Genomic DNA, 20,124 nt, shown 5'->3' on the forward strand with positions numbered 1-20,124 from the left:
GTTGTGTGAAAGGGCTGGAATCTACAAATGGAAATCAAGAGAATGAACTAAAAGTCAAGGAATTATCAATTTAACATAAAATAATTCCATGATATAAAAGATTATAAAATAAAAGCTAACCACAGAGGTTGTCTCTTGGTGATTGCCACAATCTCATAACAGAAGCAGGAGGGCATTCTTCGTATTCTGTAAGAATACATAAAAAGACAGTTGGTAGGGTGTGGTGGCTTACACCTGTAATCCCAGCACTTTGGGAGGCCAAGGCAGGCGGATCGTGGTCAAGAGATCGAGACCATCCTGGCCAACATGGTGAAACCCCATCTCTACTAAAAATACAAAAATTAGCTGTGCGTGGTGGTGCACGCCTGTAGTCCCAGCCACTCAGGAGGCTGAGGCAGGAGAATCGCTTGAACCCAGGAGGCAGAGGTTGCAGTGAGCCAAGATTGCATCACTGCACTCCAGCCTGGTGACAGAGCGAGACTCCATTTCAAAATACAACCAAAAAAAAAAAAAAAGAGAGACTGTCTTGTGAATCTGAATGTCAGGTCCTTCTGGGACTAAGTGCCAGGTGGTTTTGTGGATTGGGATGGGGAGCACAGTTACAATGAGGCCCTACAGTTGGTTGTAATTGTTACAGTAATCTGTGTATCTGTGTATTTTTCTCTCTGCACCTGACAGTGCCTGTATGTAGAAGGTGTACAATAAATATTTGTCAGTTGAATGAATAAATGGAAAACAGTATGAGGGAAGGGAAAATATTCTAATGTACATACTAAATTGTTTAGTTCCTCTTTTTGTCAAAAGAAAAAAAGCCTAGAAAATGTGTTTCAGATTACTGTTCAAAATATGCTGTAGAGTTGTGTTATTTGCTTCTGTGATTCTAAGCCACCTGCAGCCTGGGAGTAGCCTGTGCGGTTCCAGTCAGGTGCAGCTTCACAACCTTGCTCCTGCAGTCTGTTCTGGCTAGGCTAATTGGGCAGTTGGATTGATAGCCAGTGTTTTTGCATTAATAGAAGAACTTAGAGCTCTTGGTAACGGGCATGCCAAATAACATTGACCTGACTGCCCTTGTCCCTTATTTTGAAGGTGGAAGAGGGGGAGTTTTCCCTTCTTAGAGTACTTCTCCAGCAGTTCCTTCTTCTACACCTACATATATCTTCCTGTTTTCCTTCAGCTGTCACTGTAACCCCAAGTACTAATGAATTCATTAACATAGGCCTGGGCTGCAGAACAGAAGCTTACTTTGCTATTGGAACCAGCTTCTGACTAACTTATAATGTCAGCATGACTGCTCAAGCTGCGTAGAAGAGAACATAATGCGAAGATCTGACTTCTGATTTGGTCTTTCTTATCAAAAACAAGAGAAGAAATGCCTATCTGCGATGTAAAGAATCAAGGGGGTGCATCTGTCATCCCAGTATGAGATAAGAAAAATGTAAGCTGATGCAGAAAAGAGACCTTGAACTTTGGTATGTGTTTAAGGTCTGTACTTTCTGGCAAGATAACCCCTTTAGAGAAGAGGGTGCTAACTTGGGCATGTTATAAAGGCAGGTCAAGGAATATGAAATTATGATTGTGTAAAGAGGACAGAACCAAGTACAGAGGGAGGCAGTGAAGTCTATCATTCCATGCTCTCAAATGTTAACTTTCTGCTTTATATACATGGCAATGCCTCATTTACCTAATGTTGTTGGGAAATAAGGTATTATATACGAAATTTTTTTTTAGTTATACCTTTTGTGGAAAAATTTTTATGGTGTATTATATGCTTTGGTTATTGTTACTAGCAGACTGGCAGTAGTTGAGTGAGGCTCTGAGATGATTTAAAAATGTAGGTTGTCCTCTCTGCTTTTTGAATTATTGAATCTACTTGAGTTGGATTCAATTGTCAGTCTGTCTTCTTTCGGTGGTGGAAAGCTGCTCTTTTGCTAGTTAGTATCCCTGCTGCCCTCTTTTAAATTTGCAGCTTCTTATCTGTGGAGTAGGAGCTTCCTGACATTGAATGTAAAGCAGCTAAATAGGCTTAGTTATGTTCAGCCTGCTCTTCTCCGAGTATTAGGGTACGAACTTTGTAACCACTGTTTTTGTTGCCCAGAGACCTTTTTTGTTTGTTTCTTATCGTTGGTATAGATTGTGAACTTGTGCTCTGTATAGGTGCATTTATGTTCCTGTAGTTCTTTCTGTAGAAAAAAACCAAAATAATATGAAAGTACTTACTCGTGTGGATTCTTGTTTTGGAAAGCACTGCGAATAATACTTGAAGATCTGATTTCAGCCCTGTCTTGTATCATCCTTGGGCAGTGTGTTAGACAGCCTCCTTTCTTCCTTTTAGTATTTCCAAATTGTCTTTATTCTCAATCCCAGCCAATACTAGGAACCAGGTTGGCAATAGTGGTGGCCTTGAAAGGCGGAAGCAGGATATACAGAAGGTGGCAACTTTAAATTGAGTGCATATAATTGGTATACATATTCAATGTTTCTGCATCTTTTATATACTGTATACCTGAATTCATTGTAGGACTTATTTCCCCATGTCTCTGAAAGAGGCAGTCTTTAAACCAGAGAGCTGTCAGTTTAGAAGAAATTCTTATAACCCTAAAAGTCTTTCTCCCTTGCCCTTCTCTCCTTTTATTCCACAAACACTTATCAGATACCTCTTAACAGGCCCTGCACTATGCTAAGTTACTTGGAAGTACAAAGCATGAATAAAATCTATCCCATCCTCAAAAAACTCACAGTATATTAGAAAAGATAGGCCGGGCGTGGTGGCTCAAGCCTGTAATCCCAGCACTTTGGGAGGCCGAGACGGGCGGATCACAAGGTCAGGAGATCGAGACCATCCTGGCTAACACGGTGAAACCCCGTCTCTACTAAAAAATACAAAAAACTAGCCGGGCGAGGTGGCGGCGCCTGTAATCCCAGCTACCTGGGAGGCTGAGGCAGGAGAATGGCGTGAACCCGGGAGGCGGAGCTTGCAGTGAGCTGAGATCTGGACACAGCACTCCAGCCTGGGTGACAGAGCGAGACTCTGTCTCAAAAAAAAAAAAAAGAAAAGAAAAGAAAAGACAGATGTGCCCAAAAAAAAAAAAAAAGTGTGTGTGTATGTGTGTTCATATTATAACAGAGGGATCATGCCTGGAGCCACCTAGCCATAATTTCAGCACAGATCTGTTTGAGGTTCTACTGTTTCTGAAAGTGATCTCCTGTGTGGGCTGTCAGCTTGACGTACCATAGAATATAAGGCTAAAAATGTGAGGTCTATTGTTGTATAAAGTTTATGTGGTTTTCCAAGAACTGTAACGAATTGAACACTAAAGATGGAAAGCATATGAAAAGCTGAAGGAAAATGTTATTGTATTTGTAATTCTGTATTTCAGCACTATGCAGGAATTACCTTCTATGATCTAGCCTTAAATGGTGGTTCTATACTGACAGTTGAGCTGTGAAATACCTGGAACTTGGAAAGTTTCATTATACCTGGTTTATTTAAAGGAAAATGCAAATTGTTACTCATTTCCACGTAGTGTCAAGATTACTGTGTGTGTGGGTTTTTTAGAACAGAACTTGCCAGCAGTATGAGCTAAAGTTTTTTTCTTTTCATTTTTCACGGAAGAGCGTTGCCCTAAATCAAGATTTAAATGGGACAGGTTGCAGGGATTTATTTTTTTCAGTTCACTTATTGAAATTATTCAGTTATTGCCTATTTCATTTTTACTTTCACACCTAGCAAGAAAGACTACCTTAATGCTTCATTAATGCCTGGTGATGGTTTTAGTTGCCTTCCTTCAGAGGGAACTTGTTAGAGAATTTCACACAAGGGGTTCTGAGTTTACAGATGTAAATAAATGTTTAAATGGAAGTGAAAACAGTAAGGAAAACTTGACACTTGTACCAATTTGGATTATGTGAGAAGTAGATTTTGTATACCTGTACTCTTAAATTACTCTTAAGGCTTATCTTAAGGGCTTTAGCACATCAAAAGCTATCATCTTTAAAACACAGAACTAAATTTCCAAACTGAAAACAGTTGTGAAAGGCATTCTATTTTAGCCTTTTTTTGTGAAGTGGGAAAAGTTCATGCTTCCCATCTGTTTCAGTTACATTGAATGTGGTAGAATTGAACTTTGTAGAGAAGAGAAACAGGTTGGCCAAATTAGTGACAGCCTCCCAGTCTTCTGCTTTGCATGACACGCACTCTGAAGATATCTATTTGCATAGTCTTATCTACCTCTCGAATTTAGGCAAGAATTTGGTTCAGAATACAAGACTACTAATTACTACTAAACTCTTAGTAATGCAGTATGTGGATTTGGCCCCTCACTCTGTAACCAAGAAGACAACATTATGATGTATTGATTCCAATGAGGGTTTTCTTTGTCATTTTTCTCCTCTCAGGAGGTCATCTTTGGGTTTTGGTATGGTGATAATGACTAACAAGTGATTGCTGTGGGTCATCCAGGCACTAATCTTAGCACAATACATGTAGAGGTCTCAATCTTTTTTGTTTTTTGTTTTTTTTTTTTGAGACAGGATCTTGCTCTGTCGCCCAGGCTGGAGTGCAGTGGCATGATCTTGGCTCACTGCAACCTCAGCCTCCCAAGTAGCTGGCTCATTCATTTTTAACAACCCTGTGAGTTAGGTAATAGTATTCTTGTTTCATTTTTTTTTATATGCAGAAACTGAGACCCAGAGAGGTCAGAAGTTAAATCTCTTTCCCAAGACCCACATTAGGTGGTAAAGGAAGCATCCAGCATTCTGAATCCAGAGGACACGCTTTTAACCCCTCTGCTACAGAAAGCTTATATTTAAAATAAAAAGGTGAATTAAGAAGCTATTTCTTAAGTGGAGAATTAGCAGAGAAAGGAAGAAAAAATATCTGTAGATACTGATTAATGCTATTACTTGGTATTAGTTTTTATTTTTAGTTGAAGACCCTCATGTGAAGATGAAAGGAGAATAGTGTGCTGTTGTGGCAGGCAGCAAAGCAGGAGTGGGCTGGTTTTCCCAGGGTACTGAGCATTTACTGAGATAATAAACACTTAATGCTGTTTAATATTGGAGGTTTTGACATTCTGGACATCTTGACTGTCACACAATACTAAAAGATTTCTAAATGCTGTTAATTTTACTTATCACTGCCCCTAACCATCAGGAGAGACTACATTTATTTCTAGGGAACAGGGGATGTAAACTTGTAACAGCTAATAATAGTATGCACAGTACCCTACTCTCACTGCTAGTTAAAAATCAAAAGGACAGTATACCAGACAATCCACGGTAAAAGCGTGTGTGTGTCTAACCTTTTTTGCACTTAAAGATGTGATTTTTGCTATTTATGCTTTGGCTGAAGTACAGAAGTTAGGCTTTTATAAACCGGACTTGTGTCGATGTGTGAATGTGTGAGGTTAGCCTTGATTGCTCTGCGCTTTAAGTCTAACTAGGGCTCTGAAGTATGCAAGTGGATTTTAGTAAATGATCCAGTTGAGAGTATATTTCTTCTTGTGGTGCCTTTAAGAGACTTTGTTAATTATGTATCTTTCTAAATATATACAATGAAGACAGAAAAATGTAAATGACATACGACTTTTATAACAAGTATATTGCTCCTCAGAAGCCGTTAATAATCATATACAAATATGACCTAACAACATATCAAACCAATTTTTATTTGTACTTAATGGTTAATTTAGTGATTACCCCCTCCCTAAGATAATTGTTTTTAGCCACATAATTTATTTCCCTATGTCTTCTCCCCTGGTATTTTTAGTATCCCCAACAGGAGTTGATGGGGGCAGAAGAGATGTGAGAATGTTGGGTTTCACAAACTACCTCAAAATAATAGTGGCTTAAGACAATGATTTGTTGGTTCTCCTCCCCTCCCCTCCCCTCTCCTCTCTTTCACAGACTCTTGCTCTGTCACCAGGCTGGAGTGCAATGGCGTGATGTCAGTTCACTGCAACCTCCGCCTCCTGGGTTCAAGCGATTCTCCTACCGCAGCCTCTCGAGTAGCTGGGGCTACAGGTGTGTGCCACCATGCCCGGCTCATTTTTTGTATTTTAGTGGAGATGGGTTTCACCATGTTGGCCAGGCTGGTCTCAAACTCCTGACCTCAGGTGATCTGCCCACCTTGGCCTCCCAAAGTGCTGGGAGTACAGGTGTGAGCCACTGCGCCCGGCCTGTTATTTCTTATAATTTTATAGGTCATCTGGTCTCACGTGTTCCTGCCCACATCATATAGGCTGGGGTCACCACAGTGAATGTTTTCTGCGAGACCACAACTGGAACTGGAATGTCCGTGAAAGTGTCATCTTCATGTCTGGCACTTCAGCTGGGGTGACCAGGATAGCCAAGGGTTGGCTGGACCTCTCTCTCCATATAGATCACTTGTCATTTGGTAGTCTTAGCTTGAGCTTCTTTACATGGTAGCTAGATCCTGTGAAAGTGGAAGCTGCCATATCTCTTAAGGCCAACGCCCAGAACTGGCACACAGTCACTTCCACAACATTCTATTGTCAAAGCAAGTTACAAAGCCAGCCCAGATTCACGGGGAGGAAAAACAGACTCCACCTCTCTCTCTCTGTCTCTCTCTCTCTCTCTTTTTTGTTTTTTTGTTTTTTTGTTTTTATAATAGAGACAGCGTCTCTCTGTGTTACCCAGGCTGGTCTCGAATTCCTGGGCTCAAGCAGTCCTTCTGCCTCAGCCTCCCAAAGTGCTAGGATTACAGGTGTAAACCAACGTGTTTGGCCCTGACTCCACCTTTTGATAGGAGAAATTGTTAGTGTCTGTCTTTGCAGACAGTCAACAAAAAACTCAAATTCAAGTCTTACCTCCTATACTCACCAAACCTTCAGAGTTTTACTGAAACCAACAATTACCAAAGAGTTTTATAAAAGGATCCTTGTAGTTCCTACTCAGGATCAAGGGCAAAGAGATTGTGTGCATAAATATAATTCTATACCAGTTAGGAAATCCCACCCCTTTGCCTCAGATCTCCTTTGTTATTAGTCTTCTGCTTGAAACATTCTTAGTGAACATTTCCCTTGTGGTGCTTTACGTTTACAAGGCATGTTACATTCTACTTAAATCATAAGAACCTGATTTGATCCTTAAATTAGAAACACAAAAAGTGAAACTTAACGTTTCCTTTTACCATAGCTTTCACTTTTAGTTGCTATGAGCAGAGATTGGTATTTATTTCTTCTCTATGACCTCAGAGGTAGTATTGTGAGCTTGTCACTTAATCAAAGGGCGATTCAAGGGGATACTTCTAATAAGGCTTGGAATCTCATTAGTGGCTTGTAGGACTCTCTAGTAAGGTAGTAAGTGTTAAGGCCAGGTGTTCTCATGTTCCTCAGCAGCCACATACATTGAGATTTATCACATGATCTGTAGACCCCCCACACCAACATGCTTTTCTGTAAATGTTCCTCTACCGTCAGCCAGATTTTTTTAAGCACAATTTCCATTTTATTTTTCTCCAGAGAATGGTCTGTCTTCAGTCTTTAAGGACTCAGCTCCTTACACAGGCTTTGGTGGGGGTTGTGGGGCAGAACCCACAGGTCTAAATCGGGGTAGGGGTGTTCGGTCCTTGTGGGCTTCATGAGATTGATTCCTGACTACTTTGCTATGAATTGCACAACTCAAACAGTAAAGTAGCTTCACAAACAGCTTGGGAAGCATATAGGCATCAAAGATGCTTCTTCAGAAATGTCCCTGACTGCTGTGGCCTCCACTGTATTTTAAATGATGAATTTCTTAATGGCCTTGTCCTTGGGTACACATCAGGCACAGTTCATGCAGCAAATAGGTTGCACGTGGCTGTGGCCCTTTTTGACATGATCTCTGTTCCTTCTTTTCTTTGTCATTTTGGAGGCATGGACTGGAGAGGAGATTCTTAAAAGAAGACTTTACATTAAGACCTCACTTTTTTTCTGTGAAATCTATATCTCTTCTTAGAAAACAACTTCATAGTCTTAAGTTTGCCCTTATACAATATTTATCAAATGAGAAGGATGAGAGTGTGTGTGTGTTGTGTGTGTGTAGGTAGAATGAAAGTGAATTAGCCAGCTGAGTGTGGTGGCTCACACCTGTAATCCCAGCACTTTGGGGGGCCGAGGTGGGCAGATCACTTGAGGTCAGGAATTCAAGACCAGCCTGCCCAACATGGCAAAACCCCATCTCTACTAAAAATACAAAAATTAGCCGGGTGTGGTGGCTCACACCTGTAATCCCAGCCACTTGGGAGGCTGAGGCAGGACAATTGCTTGAACCCAGGAAGTGGAGGTTGCAGTGAGCCGAGATAGCACCACTGCACTTTAGCCTGGGCGATAGAGCGAGACTCTCTCAAAATAAAAAAAGAAAGTAAATAAGTAAATTAGCCTCTGTAGCAAGCCGCATGTAGCTGATGGAGCTAAGGCTGAAACCAGGGTTCAGTAGGAAAATTCCTTATAAAGATCTACTTTCCAGAACTCCAGGTTGGGAGTTTATGCTAGCTTTTCATGTGAAAACTATTTACAGTTATGCTATTTGTACGGCCTTTTTTATATTTAACACTTTTAAAGTTATATTACTACCTTGAGTTTATTTGTTCTTTGAGGTAGTTTCTGTTCTGCATAACAGAAACATTAAAATAAATGACCGTAATATAACTGGACATTGTTGCACTGTTTGAAGCATTTATCGGAGGAGCTGAGGGTGTGATATAGAGCAGGCACATTCTTCTGGGAATGTAAGTGAGGTTTTTGTGAATAGTTTGAATATACCCAGTGAATTTGCTTTTATTTCCTTAGTGTCTGAAATGGGGAATCTTTGGAAAAGTCCAGTTTGCAGAATATAGTATGCTCCTTGTCCCAAATTAAAAAGGGAAGATTATATGTCATGGAAACCCTGTCTTGGATACTTTCTCCTCTCTCACATATAAAAGAGTAAAGGGGATCATTCTAAGGAGCCAAGATTCTGAAAGGAGAATTAAGAACTATTACAATAAGCTATTATACAAGGCCAAATGTAGTTAAGTACTGGCCGAAAGGAGGGAGAAGTGACTTTAAGAGTGTGAGGAGGGACCAAAAATTGTCTTAGAGATGGTCTTGGAGATAAGCCTTGAAGGGAGGCTTAGACTTTATCAGGAGGAGATTGAAAGAAAGGGTAAGAGAAGGAGGAATTTTGAGGGACTACAGTGTAAGGAATGACAGAAGCAAAGGGCACCTACACATCAGGAGGAGGACCACGGCATGTTCAGTTGATCCCTTGTGACTAAAGCTGAGAAGAGGAACAATGGGATTGATGTCTAGATTGGAAGCTATTTAGGATACAGCTTTAATGCCTTGCCAAGGAATCTAGAATCAGAGGTCATTGAGTGATTTGAGAAATGATTTTGGCTGCATTATTTAGGCTGGATTGGAGAACCTGGAGGCTCAGGCATCAGTTCTTTCTGTGGTCCAAAGGAAGGTGATGAGCACTGAAGTTGGTGGCTATGGAAATAAAAGATGGTTGTAAAGAACAATGACAAATTGCACTGTTACTCATTCTACCAGAATGTGGTGACTATAATCACAAACATGAAAACTTGTTTAGCCTCTTTTATTTTAAGCTGCCCTCACTTAGACTCTGCAGAAGTAAATAGTGAAATAATACAATTGAACCCTTCAGTTCCCTTAATATAAATCTCTTTCTTGCTTGCTTGCTTGATTTCTTTCTCTCTTTATTTTTATTTATTTATTTATTTATTTATTTAATTTGTGAGACAGAGCCTTGCTCTGTCGCCCAGGCAGGAGGGCAGTGGCACAGTCTCAGCTCACTGCAGCCTCTGCCTCCCGGGTTCAAGCGGTTGTCTCCTGCCTCAGCCTCTTGAGTAGCTGGGATTACAGGTGCTCACCACCACGCCCAGGTAATTTTTGTGTTGTCCAGGCTGGTCTTGAACTCCTGACCTTAGGTGATCCCCCCCCCCCCCCCCCGCCTCGGCTTCCCAAAGTATTGGGATTACAGGCATGAGGCACTGCCCCCAGCCAATTCCCTTAATGTAAATTTCTAACCTGAGTGAGTGAATTGTTTGTGGCCCTGAATTGATGAATGTGTTCTTCTGAGGCCTCTTCAAAAGGAGAAGTTTTGAAATAAGTTTCAAAACTTAAAAGGACAAACTTGGATTGGGGAATTGAACTGTTTTTCTTATCTGAATTTTGGAGCTGTTAGAACTTCTTATTGCATTGATGATTAAAAACAAAACAAAAAAACCACAGCTCTAACGTTTGTGCAAAATGTTTGGATATATTTATATAGCATGAGGAGGAGGATTTTCTTCATTCTAAATGAATGAGCAATACCATTAAAAGTTTATGGGTTGGCCGGGCGCAGTGGCTCATGCCTGTAATCCCAGCACTTTGGGAGGCCGAGGCGGGCGGATCACCTGAGGTCGGGAGTTCAAGACCAGCCTGATCAACATGGAAAAACCCTGTCTCTACTAAAAATACAAAATTAGCCAGGCGTGGTGGCGCATGTCTGTAATCCCAGCTACTTGGGAGGCTGAGGCAGGAGAATCACTTGAACCCGGGAGGCAGAGGTTGTGATGAGCCAAGATTGCACTATTGCATTCTAGCCTGGGCAACAAAAGTGAAACTACATCTCAAAAAAAAAGAAAAAAGAAAAAAAAAATTTATGGGTTAACTAGACTTTAGTCCTGAAGGATGTTCTGTAGAAAGTAAAAGCCTATTAAGCTGACCCCTTTGTGCCAGAATTGTATTGCATTTGTAGCTAGTTGCATCTGGAGGTGCTGAGGAAATGATTGTCAATACAACTAGATTTCCATATTGCCTTTTATCTCCGCAACCCGAGAAGTGTACTGTTGAACAAGTACTTGAAAAAGTTGTGTGGTTTAGGTTGCATTAAAACTAGCAAAAATCTCTGAAATCTCTGCTTGCACTGCTGTTATCAGTAATCACAGGGAACTGTTTTACTGAGTTCCACACCAAACTTGATACCATCACAATTACATTTTAGATGCACTTGAATTGCCTTTGTTTCAGCTAATAGTGTTGTGTACCCTGGGAGATGATGATGAAACAAAACAGGTGGCGGGGGATAATTGGAATTTGAAATTAACTCTCACTTTCTGCTTCCTTCATGAAATGAACAGAAAAGGAGTGGTTAATCACTGAGAATAAACTTCATTCAGCTGGCTCACTGCAAGGTGTTGCCTTTAGAATACATTGTTGCTCTGATGGGCTGCTTTTGATTATGTTTCAAGCTGTTATTAGGGGAGCAGTATCATGTTTAAGGGGGAGTGTCTCAGCCTGAATCATTTGCTCTATTTTTTTGTATTGGTTTTATTTTTTGGATTAATGGTTTGAGTTGTTAAATGAATTGGAGAGTGAAGCAACATCCTGTTATCTTCTTGTCATCTTTGTCTTACCTCAGTGCTGTGCTATTTGTAGGCACGGAGCAGAGCAAGCCTGTCCATGTTTTTAAATGGCCTTATGGAGGAGAAAGCAACCTCTCAGGATGCAAATGAGATGGAGTTGTATGTTCTTGACCCCCTTGCAAAAATCTTGTATTTGGAGTCTTTTAACTTAAGAATTGCCCAGAGTGTGGTCAGCCCCATGCTAGAAGGAGCACTTCTTTATGTCTGTGACATGAATATCCTTGTTGTTATATGCCTGACCATTCCAGATGTAGTAGTGTTGCTATAGTACCAGGCTTTATTAGTTTTCTGGTTATATTCTGCTAATAGCTAGATGGTATGGGAATATTTTTTTCCCTTTACTTAATGTACCCAGTTTTGATTATCAATGGTTTGCAGGTATTTTAATTTTGAAAAATAATTGGTGAAGGACTAAGTAGAAATATGTGTCTGGGGTTGTATTTAAATACATGAGCAGCAGATATGACACGTCCAGGATCGCTGAGTACTTGGACTCAGAGACAGCTATTACTCTCCTCTGCACCCTCTGGCATTTTTAGAAATTGTTGTCTTACCAGAATGAGAATTGGAAAGTTACCAAATACTGGTGGTTTGGGATATGCAAAAATCCTTTATGGATTTTGAAAGTTAAAAAAAATGAGAGTTAAACAATTATGTATAGCTTGCTCTTTTGTTTTTGTTGTGTTTTTTTTCTCATTGTTTTGGTTATTAGGCATGTGTAGCCAACCTCATGGCTCCTAGATGGCTTACATTCCAATTAAAATAGAAATATTTGCTTTAAAATTTTCAGTATATGTGATTCTTGCTTATTAGTGTCACGGGATCCTTGGGGTGTCACTTTGCCAGTAAGAAACCTCTGTGGCCATGGCCGTGGCGCCTTCTGCCTGAGTAGTGCTGGTGCCCACTGGGCTCGTTCTACCCACTCAGTCTTGCAGGCTGTGCTCAGCTCTTACTACCAGCCTGGATCCCATACCTGCCAAGGGTAAGCCAGGTGCATAGTAGCGAGGGATATGTGGACAAACTAGCACGGGGTCTGGCCACTGCACACCGCCAGGCACTCTGGCTGCTGTGGTGGGGTAGGCAGCTCCAGGCATAAGCACAGCTGCCAGTTCTGTGTGAGGCTGCAGCTGGACCAGAGTATCACATGCAGCTTCTGCTGCGGGTGCCCGTGTCCGGACAAGGGGAACATGGGGGCATCCAGAAACTTGGAGACACCAGGAACCTCAGAACTCCAAAGAGGGCGTCACAGCCCTGGCTTGGGGAGACCCTAGGTCTGAGCTCCCCAAAGGGCCCCAGCTCTTCTCTCTTTCTGATTACCTACCACATGGTGAGCAGGGGGTGTGTTTCAGCCCTGTTTGCGTTACAGCTCGTTCAGTCCTGCCATTTGGTAGGCCCTGAGTTCTTGTCCCATGCCCAGAAAGAATGAGGTATGCAGACAACTGGGGGCTGAGCAAAGTGGAGAGGAGCTTCACTGAGCAATAGAACAGCTCTCTGGAGACCCAAAGCGGGTAGCTCTTTCTGCAGCCAGGAGACCCACAGTGGGTAGATCCCTTTTGCGTACAGGTTGTCCCGACATCTGTTTGAGTCTGGCTGAGTCCAGGGTTTTTATGAGCTCAGAAGAGAGGCAGTATGTGCTGATTGGCCCATGGGTGGCCATGGGTGGGCCCAGAAAAAGCACCGTAAGTTCTCACTCTGGTCTTTGGACTCTTAACCAGAACTGACAGCCCAGCCCCCATGCCTCAGGCCGTCCCTGGCTTGAAGGTGGGGCTTCACTGGGAACCCAGGAGCCCAGGAGCCTGCCTCCTACCACCATTCATGTCATCCACAGTGCCCAGGCTGTTCACAGCAAGGGATGCCTGCAGGCCTACACTGAGCCATCCTCATTCCCTCCTTGGCCTCCCTCCTATGCTCATTGGTGCCCAAAGTCCAGAGTGGGCTGAGATAGCAGGGGCCTGGTGTATCAGCACTGCCCCAACCACATGTATACCTGGCCAGGTCACAACATCACCTGGGCTCGGCCACAATTTTGCTCCACCCCAGAGTGGGTGCTGGAAGTGGAGAGAGGCCAGGCAGAAGGAGTGGCATTTCTGAGCCTGTGGGTGTAGCTGTGGCTGGGGGCTGCAGCTGCACCCAGGAGCATGGGACCCCTGCTCCAACAACTTGGAAGAGGGCAGGGCTCCCGCCTGTTCCCAGCTCCTGCCAGCTCCATGGAGTGTGCAGCCCTGGCCGTGCCTCTCCCACTGCAGCTTGGCTTCTTTGCAGCAGCTGCTCCAGATGGGCCGCTGCTGCCATCTTTAGGTCCCTCTCCAGACTAGTTAATTTGAAATTATTGAACCTTCTGGAGCTCAAGATTAGCAAGCCTAAAAGGGTGAGTCATGTATTAGAGGCTTGCAAAAGATTCACTGGTGGAAGGACAGAATTTTTGATCAAATTTTGCTTTGTACTTGGGCTTGCAGGAACTGTGGAAGGTGCATCAGTGAAGAAATGGACCAATGTGTATAATCATGGAATCTTCTTGCTAACCATCACCACCAGCTCTCCTTAATAAGTGAGCAAGAGTGGGTCAGGGGAGAAGGAAAAGAGGTCAACATGAAGCTAAAGCAGCGAGTCGTGCTGTTAGCAATTCTCCTTGTCATTTTTATCTTCACCAAAGTTTTCCTGATTGACAACTTAGATACATCAGCTGCCAACCGGGAGGACCAGAGGGCCTTTCACCGAATGATGACTGGCTTGCGGGTGGAGCTGGCACCCAAGCTGGACCATACCTTGCAGTCTCCCTGGGAGATTGCAGCCCAGTGGGTGGTTCCCCGGGAAGTGTACCCTGAAGAGACACCAGAGCTGGGGGCAATCATGCATGCCATGGCCACCAAGAAAATCATTAAAGCTGATGTGGGTTATAAAGGGACACAGCTGAAAGCCTTACTGATACTTGAAGGAGGACAGAAAGTTGTTTTCAAACCTAAGCGGTAAGTTTTCATCTGGGAAGCTGCATGTGCTAGTTGGTTGATTGATTTAACTTGGGATTTATATAAGATTTATTTTATCATCTTCTCTTGGAAGTCTCTTCAGTAAAATAAGAGGGGTAGACTAGATCTCTAAAGTCTTTTCTAGCACTTAACATGAATCTGCGTTTATAGTATCATACAGAATAGTTTTCCTGCCCTAAAAATCCTCTGTGTCCTACCTACTCATTTTTCCCTCTCTGCCCCAGAACACCTGGTAACCCCTACCTACTCATTTTTCCCTCTCTGCCCCAGAACACCTGGTAACCCACTGGTCTTTTTACTGTCTCCATAGTTTTGCCTTTTCCTGAATGTCATATAGTTGCAATCACAGTATGTAAGCCCTTTCACATTGGCTTCTTTCACTTACTAAAGTGCATTTAAGGTTTTTACATTTTTTTTTTTTTTGTGGCATGATAGTTCATTTGTTTTTATCACTGAATAATATTCCATTGTCTAGATGTACCACAGCTTAATTATCCATTCACTTACTGAACGACATCTTGGTCGCTTCCAAGTTTGGGGCAATTGTGAATTAAGCTGCTATAAACATCCATGTGCAGGTTTTTGTGTGGACATAAATTTTCAACTCATTTGGATAGATACCAGAAGCATAATTGCTGGACCACATGGTAAGAGTACGTTTCATTTTGTAAAAAACTGCTAAACTATCTTCCAAAGTAGCTATACCATTTTGTGTTTCTACCAGCAATGCATGAGAGTTCCTGTTGCTCCACATCCTCACCAGGTTTTGGTGTCAGTGTTTCAGATCACAGCTATTCTATACGTCGCCCATTGTTTCTTTCACCTGTTTTAAGTAAAGAATTGGGCCATTTTAGTTACCTTAGTAACTAAATGTATATGTTGTTCGTAATCCCTTTGGACTTCCTAGGGATCTACAGAGATATTTTGTGTGACAATTCTGTGATATAATTATTTTTATTTATTTATTTATTTATTTCTCTACACAAGACAGCTTGGAGGGTGAGAGTATAGTTAATTTTCTAAAAACGTTTTCTGAGTGTATGAATCTGAATTAGGTTAACATCATGATGGTGATTTGTATTCTTTTGCCGGGAGTAGTTACCAGTGAGTATTCCCAAAGTTTGTAATGTCTGAAATCTTTTGTGTACTAAACATTATTTTAATTCCTCAGTAGAACTTTTGAAAAAATTATAACATGACTTTAGATTTCTTTCTGGAGTGGCAGAAGAAATGTAGGGAAAAGATGTACAAAGTTCAACTCCCTTTCTTACCCAACTATTAGTAAATAAAAGGCAGTCAGAGCATGAATGTATAGGGAGCCCAGAAATGGAAGGGATCACTATTGGTCTGGAACTAGGAAGTATATGTCAGTGATGTGGAAATTAGGAAAGTTAAAAAATGTGGTAGACTTTCAGAGAATAAAAATTTGATTGGGGCTGGGCTTGGTGGCTCATGCCTGTAATCCCAGCACTTTGGGAGGCCGAGGTGGGTGGATCACTTGAGCCTGGGCAACATAATGAGACTCTGTCTCTATAAAAAATAAAAAATTAGCCAGGCGTGGTGGTGTGCACCTGTAGTCTCAGCTACTTGGAAGGCTGAGGTGGGAAGGGGGGAAGATTGCTTGAGTACGAGAGTTTGAGGCCGTAACAAGCCTTGCTCATGCCAGGGCCCTCCAGCCTGGGTGACACAGTGAGACCCTGTCTCAAAAACAGAAGTGGTTGTGTGGGCCTGGGATCTAATTTCTGTTTAACGCACACTATTTGCCAGGGATTACACTAAGTACTTTTGTATCTGTTAATCCTTTAAACCCTTATAGGAAGGTTTAACCTTTGTGTACAGTTTCAGTTCTTATTTCCAGAATAAGAAACTGAGGTTTAGCGAGTGTAACTAACTTGACAAAGTCATCTCACATTAATCAGTGGTGTGGAAGTTTGAACCCAGATTTGTTAGAGTTGTAAGCAGCTTGTATTCTGCCACACACGGAATTCTCTTAAGTTTGTTTGTTTCCCATAAGTGATGACGTGGAGCACCCATCATCAAAAATCGCATTTAGCTTTGAAGTATGGTCTTTGACTTCTTGGCCTGAGAGATTAGCAGCATAAACAGAGTGATAGAAAAAGGCAAACTAAAGACAAAAATAAAATTTTTATATAAAGAGATGGCCAGGCATGCTGGCTCACACCTGTAATCCCAGCACTTTGGGAGGCCGAGGTGGGCGGATCACTTGAGGTCAGGAGTTCGAGACCAGCCTGGCCAACATGGCGAAACCCCATCTCTACTAAAAATACAAAAAATTAGCTGGGCGTTTGATGTGTGCCTGTAATCCTAGCTACTCAGGAGGCAGAGGCAGGAGAATGACTTGAATCTGGGAGGCAGAGGTTGCAGTGAGCCGAGACTGCGCCATTGCACTGCAGCCTGGGCAACAGGAGCAAAACTCCATCTCAAAAACATAAAATAAAATAAAGGGATGAGTTGTGAGCATTTTGTGTTTAAATAAGAGGAGATCCAGCTGGATGCAGGGGCTCACACCTGTAATCCCAGCACTTTGGGAGACTGAGGTGGGTGGATCACCTGAGGTCAGGAGTTCGAGACCAGCCTGGCTAACATGCTGAAACCTCATTTCTACTAAAACTACAAAAAATTAGCCAGGCACGTGCCTATAATGCCAGCTACTCTGGAGGTTGAGGCAGAAGATTCGTTTGAACCCAGGAGGCAGAGGTTGTAGTGAGCTGAGATCGTGCCATTTACACTCCAACGTGGGCAACAAGAGCGAAACTCTGTCTCAAAAAAAAAAAAAAAAAAAAAAAAGGAGATCCTCGTCACACCCACCACTTGTACACTGGGGAATTGAAGGGGAGATGGGACAGCAGGAAGTGTGTTATAAGACAGATATTCCCAAGAGTGTGCAGTGTTAAACCAGGTGCTTTGCAGGATAGGCTTGAAATGTTTGGACAAGATGTAAGTGGAGGGAGGAGAGGCCAGACTGATGAGTAGGGGAGGTAGCAACAGATAAATGCATAACCTTAGTCACTTCTTGCATCATCTTGTATCTCTTACTACCAACTGCAGCCTTCTCATTACCTCCCTCCTCCAGACCATCCTGGAAACCACTTCCGTTCTTCCCCAGAAGACTCATATTATCACTATGTTCCCCAGCTTTAAACCATCCAGGGACTTCCCATTGCCCACTAGACAAAACCCAGCCTCCACAGCCTAAGGTCAAGCCCCTGTCTGGTCCCCCTCTCTATGCTCAGCCTTATCCTACCTTTGCTCTTTGTTTCTGTCAAACTCTGGTCCCCTGCTCCCCCATCATCTCCTAAACAGCCTGTGTCCACTCCCAGCTCCAGGGCACTCTCCTCTCCAACTCAGCAAGATTTTTTTCAGCCCCTGCCGTAGGTGTTAACTTTCTTAGTCGGTGTACATACTGACTTGTGCTGCTTTATATCAGCAGCTATCACAGGCTGGGGAAACTGGGTGTAAGTTTAAGTGCTTGCAGAAATTGACTCTAGTCCCTAAACATGCTGTTCTGACCCCCAGGGCTTCAGAGGCTATTTTGTCCTGGTGTAAGTGCAGATTAATGTCCTTGGTCAGCCTCTGATGTCCTTCAGCAGAAGGATAGGAATGATTTATTGGCAGTTACTGTATGAATTTTGCTGCTCTGTCAGTGACTTAAGATGGATCACTCTCTGGTAAGAGGAGAATCTAAGTCCTTTCTCTGATAGCCACTTGTGGTTTTAACATTTCTGGAGCCTGGTTATCCATGTCCTACTCTCAGAGATACAAGTTGTGTACCGTATAGGTAGATGATATATATAGGAATACAGTGACACTTTTATTTACATTTTGCCTTACATTGTAAGTAAGGGTAATTTTTTTTTTTAATGTAGCTATTTCCATTCTAGAATTAATTGATTTTCACAGGCAAAAATGGCAGTTATGTTGGAAAAAGAACAAGAAGGCAGGGGCCTAGGAGCAGCTACGTAGAAGTGAATGAGTAATCTTAGGAAGTACTAAAAGGGACCTTGGAGATCAGCTAGTTCAACTGTCCATTTTACAGGTGAGAAAAATGACATCCAGAGTTCTGATTTTCCGTATTTCACACAACCAAAACATGTGCTAAGGATTCAGGCCTGACTTCAATGTAATTCTTTTGATTCTTACTCCTTTTCTCTTCCCGCCGTCTTTTCCTCTCCTGCCCACTCCCGAAGTTCCTGTATTTCTCTTAAGCTTTTGCATTTTACTCTGAGCAGCCTTTAGATGGATTGGAAAGCTCTCTAATGTTTCACTGAAAGGAACATACTGCACTTCACCACATACCTTCCTGTGGCTGCCCTGGAGTACTAAAAATAAAGTATTCAAGGATAGCCTACATCTGTAGTAGAGAGAACAGTACCTGAATAGTGTCAGCTTTTTGCTGCAGTGGTATTTCAAATTTGACTTTTAATTTAGAGGTAGCTAATATAAACCTTTTTAAAAATTATTCCTAAGTAATCCTTTGCACTAGGAACAAACAAACAAATACATTTGGGTATATTGACCATGCTAAGAAGAAACTGGTGCCCAACCACATGGTGATACGTGGCTGTCTTCTAACAAATGCTTCATCATTTTGCCTTGAAGATACGTTTTGTGGAGATAATTTCACTTTATGTTCTAAGGTCATTTAAGTTGAGGTTCACTGCCTTTTATACTGTTTTCCACTTCCCTATTGCTGTTTTAGCATGGGAGAGTGAACTATCCTTAGTGGAACTTTTCTTCTCCACATCAGTCTCAATTGATTTCTATTTCATAGGTCCATTGTAAAGCCTAAAAGGCCTCCTTTACATTCAGGAAATGCAGGAGACCAATAGAGAGCATAGGTGAATTAAGTGCTTTTTTTCTTCCCAATTAACACATTTAAATTCTATCTTTTAAAATGATTAGTCGAAAGAAATATGCCAGTCTTCATTATCCTTTGCTTATGTCACGCATATGATAGAAAATCATCAGAATGCAGTTTGAGATGAAAGAGACCTTAGAAATTACTTCTTAGTCCAGCCCCTAATATTGTAAATAAGGAATCTGAGACCCAGAGAAGAGAAAGGTTTTGCTCAAGCTTACCCAGTCAAGTAATGGCAGCCACACCCACTTCCCACTGCCAGTCCAGGACTCCTTGTACTACATCATCATAAACTTAAAAAAAAGAACAAGAATGGTTATTCAAACAACTTTTTTCAAAAGCACCATTGCCTTCCCATTAACAAAGGTTGAGTTATATCAGACCATTTTCCCCCAAATTTAAATTTCTCTTATAAGCTTTGCCACAGCCATTCTGGTAAGCAAAAGTTTTTTGTGTTTTGGTTTTTTGAGACAGAGCCTCACTCCATTGCCCATGCTGGAGTGCAGTGGCACAGTCTCGGTTCACTGCAACCTCCGCCTCCCAGATTCAAGCGATTCTCCTGACTCAGCCTCCTGAGCAGCTGGGATTACAGGCATTCACCACCGCACCCGGGTAATTTTGGTATTTTTTAGTAGAGACAGGGTTTCACCATGTTGGCGAGGCTGGTCTTGAACAACCGATCTCAAGTGATCCACCCACCTTGGCCTGCCAAAGTGCTGGGATTACAGGTGTGAGCCACCGTGCCTAGCCAGCAAAAGTTTTAATTACACGTTTTTCTTCATTTCTTCAGGTCAGTCTAATAAACATTTTAGTAGACGTTTATTAAGCACCAGCTATGTGCTTAA

General features: G+C 42.1%; 1 protein-coding gene and 1 pseudogene across 4 annotated transcripts in view; one reads left to right on the top strand and one right to left on the bottom strand.

Moving 5' to 3' along the window:
• FAM20B (FAM20B glycosaminoglycan xylosylkinase) overlaps positions 1-20,124 on the top strand; it is a 46,472-nt gene that overhangs the window by 3,370 nt on the left and 22,978 nt on the right. For 2 of the 4 annotated variants that reach the window (XM_023231249.1, XM_023231246.2), the window contains exon 2: positions 13,870-14,379. In XM_023231249.1, the coding sequence (XP_023087017.1) occupies positions 14,003-14,379 (377 nt within the window). In that variant the 5' untranslated portion in view covers positions 13,870-14,002. Of the gene's footprint in view, positions 1-1,065; positions 1,483-13,869; positions 14,380-20,124 lie in introns of those variants that run through there. The other 2 variants (XM_023231248.2, XM_023231247.1) reach the window with 2 other exon arrangements.
• On the bottom strand, positions 7,519-7,865 carry LOC116418799 (annotated as a pseudogene).

The sequence above is a fragment of the Piliocolobus tephrosceles genome, chromosome 1, assembly GCF_002776525.5.
Source record: "Piliocolobus tephrosceles isolate RC106 chromosome 1, ASM277652v3, whole genome shotgun sequence".
Classification (NCBI taxonomy): domain Eukaryota; kingdom Metazoa; phylum Chordata; class Mammalia; order Primates; family Cercopithecidae; genus Piliocolobus; species Piliocolobus tephrosceles.